The sequence below is a fragment of the Sceloporus undulatus genome, chromosome 4 (genome assembly GCF_019175285.1).
Source record: "Sceloporus undulatus isolate JIND9_A2432 ecotype Alabama chromosome 4, SceUnd_v1.1, whole genome shotgun sequence".
NCBI classification, from domain to species: domain Eukaryota; kingdom Metazoa; phylum Chordata; class Lepidosauria; order Squamata; family Phrynosomatidae; genus Sceloporus; species Sceloporus undulatus.
In genome coordinates this window covers 105,787,147-105,792,387 of record NC_056525.1, presented here as the reverse complement: position 1 = coordinate 105,792,387, position 5,241 = coordinate 105,787,147, and the positions used below count along the sequence as shown (strand labels likewise).

General features: G+C 37.6%; 1 protein-coding gene across 1 annotated transcript in view; it reads right to left on the bottom strand.

Annotated features, from left to right (window-relative positions):
* Positions 1–201: 201 nt before the first annotated feature.
* EPHX4 (epoxide hydrolase 4) overlaps positions 202–5,241 on the bottom strand; it is a 24,001-nt gene continuing 18,961 nt past the window's right edge. Inside the window, exons 5-7 of the mRNA XM_042466204.1 lie at positions 4,388–4,491; positions 2,271–2,419; positions 202–1,138 (exon numbers count right to left, since the gene is read on the bottom strand). Of these exons, the coding sequence (XP_042322138.1) occupies positions 907–1,138; positions 2,271–2,419; positions 4,388–4,491 (485 nt within the window). The 3' untranslated portion in view covers positions 202–906. The remainder of the gene's footprint in view (positions 1,139–2,270; positions 2,420–4,387; positions 4,492–5,241) is intronic.

Sequence of the window (5,241 nt, the reverse complement as noted above, 5' to 3'; positions counted from 1 at the left end):
CATTCATTTGTAAAAAATTAGAAACAAAATGGTAGCCATTACTTTGGAAAGCTGAATGCAGCTACCATGGTACATTGTTTATTATTACTATTTATAATAATTTCTATTACTTGTGGCTGTGATTTTATAAAGGAGTAAGGTAATTCTGAATTCTTCACCTTTTCTACCCTAAATAAATAAATTTCACTCTAAAAAGATATATACAGGGCACCACACCAGTTGCAGTTTATTAGAACATTGCAAATACTAGGATACACAGTCATGACCAGAGTTCATCATACTCTATTTTAGTTTCTGAAACACTGTGAGTATACATCCTAGATTTTTTTTTTCAATTTATACTACCGCACAAGCAACTATCAACTTATTACAATTATTTTTGATTTGTTGTTTTATGATTTCAAATGTGCCCAGATACATTTTGTTTTCTTTAGATCTGTACAGTAATATATAGACCAAAAGATCTCTTAACATTTTTAATGGTAAAAATATAGTAAAAAAAATTCCAACCAGTAGAATGAAAATTGATCATCATACCAATAATAATATCTTTTCATTCTGGTACCCCTGCACTAATTCATCGTTATAAATGTGTAAAAGGCACCACACATTAGAATCTTAAAGCAAGTGCGTAACCAAAACTAAGCAACTTTCTATGGATTCCTTATTGTACAAGCACAAACATTTTAAGGCAAGTGTTTCATGTGCAAAATACAGAATACAAGTAAAACCAACATTACTGTTACGTAGTCTTACACCACCTTCTTGCAATAACATTGGCATCAATACATACAGTACATTGAAAACATTTTCTCTAGCAGAGCTCAGCCTAAGGTTTGCTGCAAATTTGGCCTGATCACAATTAACCTTGAGCTTTTAACATTTAGATTGTGCTGGCAATAAAAGTTACTCTCGTTTTCTTGACTCTTCTTTTAGAAAAGTCCATATCAACTTGTTCACGACGTCAGGCTGATCCTCTTGGAGCCAGTGGCTGGCTTCAGACAGAATAGTTAGTCTAAACTGATTTTTAACATACATCCTTGTGATTTCTGCCATCTCAACGTCCATAAAGGGATCCCTTTCTCCCCAGAGTAGCAGAGTAGGCATGGTGACCTCATGGTGGTGCAGAGGCAGGCAGCTTTAAAACAATATATATATAGATATCTTAGTATTTCAGAAATTATTATCATAGGATTATTTGCATTTCATTGGATAGCACTCCAACTGAGCAAGGGATACCAGGCACAGACCCAAGCTTCCATCTGTAACCAATGAGGATTCTAATGCATATTCATATGTGCTTCAAAGTGTTCATCCAGGACATGTTGATCTAGCTGGGATCCAGCTTCCACTTCAGATAGAAATGGCAATTATTATATGATATTATTATTATTATTATTAGTACCAAAGTGCAAGGATTTAATTGGGAATTACACCACAATCCTATGCATGCTTAATCAGACCTATGTGCAATACAGTTCAATCCTTGGTTTGACAGAATTCCAGGTCTTCTGTGCTTTCCATTTAAGATATAACACTAACCTAAATTCAGTTGTTAGTCCCAATTAGAGTTGACCAGTTGAATCAGGGAAGCTTACATAAGTATTGACTTAATTGACAAAAATCCCCCTGATTTTTGTTAAGACTAGCAATTTGAATTAGGCCATTAACTTGGATCCTAAGATAAGGTAACTTAAGGAAGTTCATAGGAGGAAAACACTGACTAGGACATGAGAGGCCGGAAGAGGCAGGCAAATCTCATTCCACAAACTTCTTTAAGTTAATATAAGATCCAAACCTGGTTTTAGGAGATTCCTCCCTCACTTACACTGAGCCCTTCTCCAAACAACATTCCATATTGTTAATACCTTTCCATAGAAGCTTTTGGCAGTACAAATGCGGGAAGGAACTGGAAAGTTCCAGAAGCTTTCATATACCTTAATGCAATACAAATTTACCTAGAAATAAACTTCATTTGACACAGCCTGGGGTGAGGTGGAGCACTTATTTGGGGGTAAAAATGTATAGGGTTACTCTGTAAATTAATATTTAGGCAATGCATATCTGTAAATCCCAATGAGTTAAGTGACCTTTTTCTGAGTGTGTTTAAATCATATAGGTACCTCGTATGCTGAATATAATAGCACTGATATGATATTTATTCTTTTAAAAATATTCTTTATATCCCTGAATAAAAACTTATGCCCCCAACTGTGTGAGTCTAAACAGAGACTGGAATCATTAGCCTGGGGCAAGAACATTATACTGACCTGAAAAGGTTTCTGTAATGATTTATAGGACCAGTTAATGCTCCGGGTTGGGAGAATACATACAGATAAGCTTCCATATCTTCTGTTGTTAGCCTACAACCTTTCTTTCCAATTCCACTGGACTGGCTCGTAAAAAGGTTTTTCAAAGTCTGTATTTTTTTTAAAAAAAGGAAGTTAGGAAAAGTCAGTGAATAGTTTTATTGCTGGTGTTAACAATATGATCCCTGGGCAAATACCACCTGTTGCTTATTAAAGATGTAATATTAATACTTAGCTGTCCTATGATTAGAACATGATTTTCTCTAAAGCTGTTAATATTACTATTACATGCAACTTGCACTTCTATTGTTCTTGTGATCAGTTGACCATAACAAACATTGATATATCTGTCACCTCTTCAAGCCGAGCAGCAACTACTAGTTTTTATATTATTTTCCCATTTTGTTTTAATGGATCAGCAGTTTGCTATCATTCCTTCCATGTTTCATCCTTAACCTTGAATGCTGATATGAATGAAATTCAAAAATGCACCACACGTATACCCAAGGGAGAAGTATTGGCAGGGCCAGCAGGATCCTGAAATTTACATAAATCTATAAAAAGAAATGAAACCCAAAGGATTTAAAGATACACAAACTGGCAGAAATACCACTGTATGCCTATGTCTTACAGTGCTCTGAAATGCTTCCCATTTGTTCTGCCAGGAGGGAGGAATACATTCTATTTAAGTGTCCAGCACTGGAGTCCTCATCAAACAAATAGCCTGCTTTCTAGGAAGGAACAGTTGTTGTCCCATTCCAAAGGACAGGAAAGTCTGGCTGTTCCTCCTCCTCCTCCTCCTCCTCCTCCTCCTAAGTCTATTCTTCCTTGATGACAACTTCAGAAAAAGCCACCTTCTGCAGCTCCCAGTGTCCAAGAGAATGTCTTACACAAGCATGCAGGAAGTCTATTTGCCAAACCTGACAGGTTATTCTCAACCTTTTGCAGGTCAGGGAAGAAGGCAGAAAAAGCCCCTGCACCAGTAACTAGAGTCTATAGTATCATACATACTAATCCCCTGCCTTGCTTTTAAAAGAAAAGGTCTGGCTGCACAGCCTAATGTTTTCCTTTTCTCACAGCTTGAAATCTAGGGAGTTTTACTTACTGGGAACAAAGGCAGAAGCTGAGAAAAGTGGGGGGGAGGGAGAGCAGACCTTAGCCTATCCCTATCTGGCACCCGCATGTATGGTGGACCACAACTCCTAGCCATCATGGCCTGAGCAGGTGGTGATAGGAGGGTCATAGGCTGCATTTGCAGAAGATCGGTGGGGAATGTAATAATTGGATTTCTCATCCCTCCATACACATTTAGTATAACTACATGTATGCAAGTTAATGTGATTTAAAGCCCACATCTAAGCTATGTTTCATAGCTTCATTGTACTCTGTTCAAGTTACTTTCTAAGAGTTCTTAATTAATCAGAGATGCACCCAAGGTGATTGTGCCGATGCTGATGAGGAAGCTCCCTCTCTGAGACCAGAAGTTGTCCTTCCCTATCCCTCTCCGGGCAGAAAGAGAGCAGGGAACTAATCCCTCTTAACCCTGTGAGTATCTCTTAAACTAAAGCTTCTAGAAAGCCAACCCTGCCAGGCTACATAACCCACACCTGAAAGGGATTTCTTTTGTTCTAGTTTTGGGAAAGGGAACCATGAGTGCCTTCCCAAGAACTTGAAGACCCAACCAGAACTAAGAGAACATCTTTGCTTGATGGCTCTGTCAGAGTTTTAGCTGAAGATACACAGCCATTTTCCTGGTACTGTATATACTCATGTACTATATAGGTCTAGAAATTTTAGCCAAATACAGGACAATATGTGTTTTCAGTGACAATGGTGACAAAATGTTGGGTGAAGGGAGCAAGTAAGAGGAAAAATCTTAACCCTGTGAAGTTCTGTAAAATAGCCTAATAGCTTGATCCTCAGCTCATACCCAAACAAAAGTATAAAGGACTGGGTTACACCTAGTAAGACATCCAAAAGATTGTCTTGTATGCAGTTTAACACAAGTGAAATGATACATTTGCATACCTATAATTTCTACATGGTAAGTTTTTTTCCTTAGTGAAAGACATACTCACCTTAAAATCATTTATTGTCAACATAAGTTCTGGAAACCATGGCATTTGGAAGAAGTAATAGTAGGCAGATTTAATCATTTGTGATGGATGTTGCAGAATGTATTCTTGAAAAGAAAAGCACATCTATGAATTAATATGAAAAGCTGACAGTTTCAAATTATGATCAAGTCTAATGTTCTTTTATAACTAGGATTTACTAACATTACAGTACAATCCTATTCATGTTTACTCAGAACCAAGTCTCATCATTCTCAGCGAATCTTACTCCTTGTAAATCTGTTTAGGACTGCAACCTTCAACTGGATCATAAATATGAAAAAAAAATTGTAATCTTAAAGAAGGAAGATGGGAAAGAGCCTATCTTTGTGGCAAATGGTTTGTTTTTGATCCAGCTAACTCAGCTGTTCTACAGGGCTACTGTTTAGGAATTTACCGTGCAAATAAAAGTGAGCAGAATATAGGCAGTGAGGGCAGGGGATAGATACCAACCCTTAAATTGTATCTTTCCTGCTCAAAACTGCTAATTCTGTCACCATCCTTCTACTAGCGCATGCACTCTGCTCTTTAATTCACAGCTCTATAGGGACTGGTAAGGTGGAAGGAAGTAAAAAGGATGAAAACTGCATTTCATATGGATAGATTCAAGGAAGCCAAAGTCCTGGGTTTGCAAGACCAGAGTAGGGCTGTTGTCAGGCTGACTTGGAGATCTTTCATTCATAGGGTTTCCATAAGCTGAAGTTGACCTGGCAGCAGGTAACAACAACAAGAACAACATTAGGAGACCCATCTGGGAACCACTTTTCTAAAAGAAAGGAAGAGCAAGCATTTATAACTTGGGTGCTAGTGATTTGAGA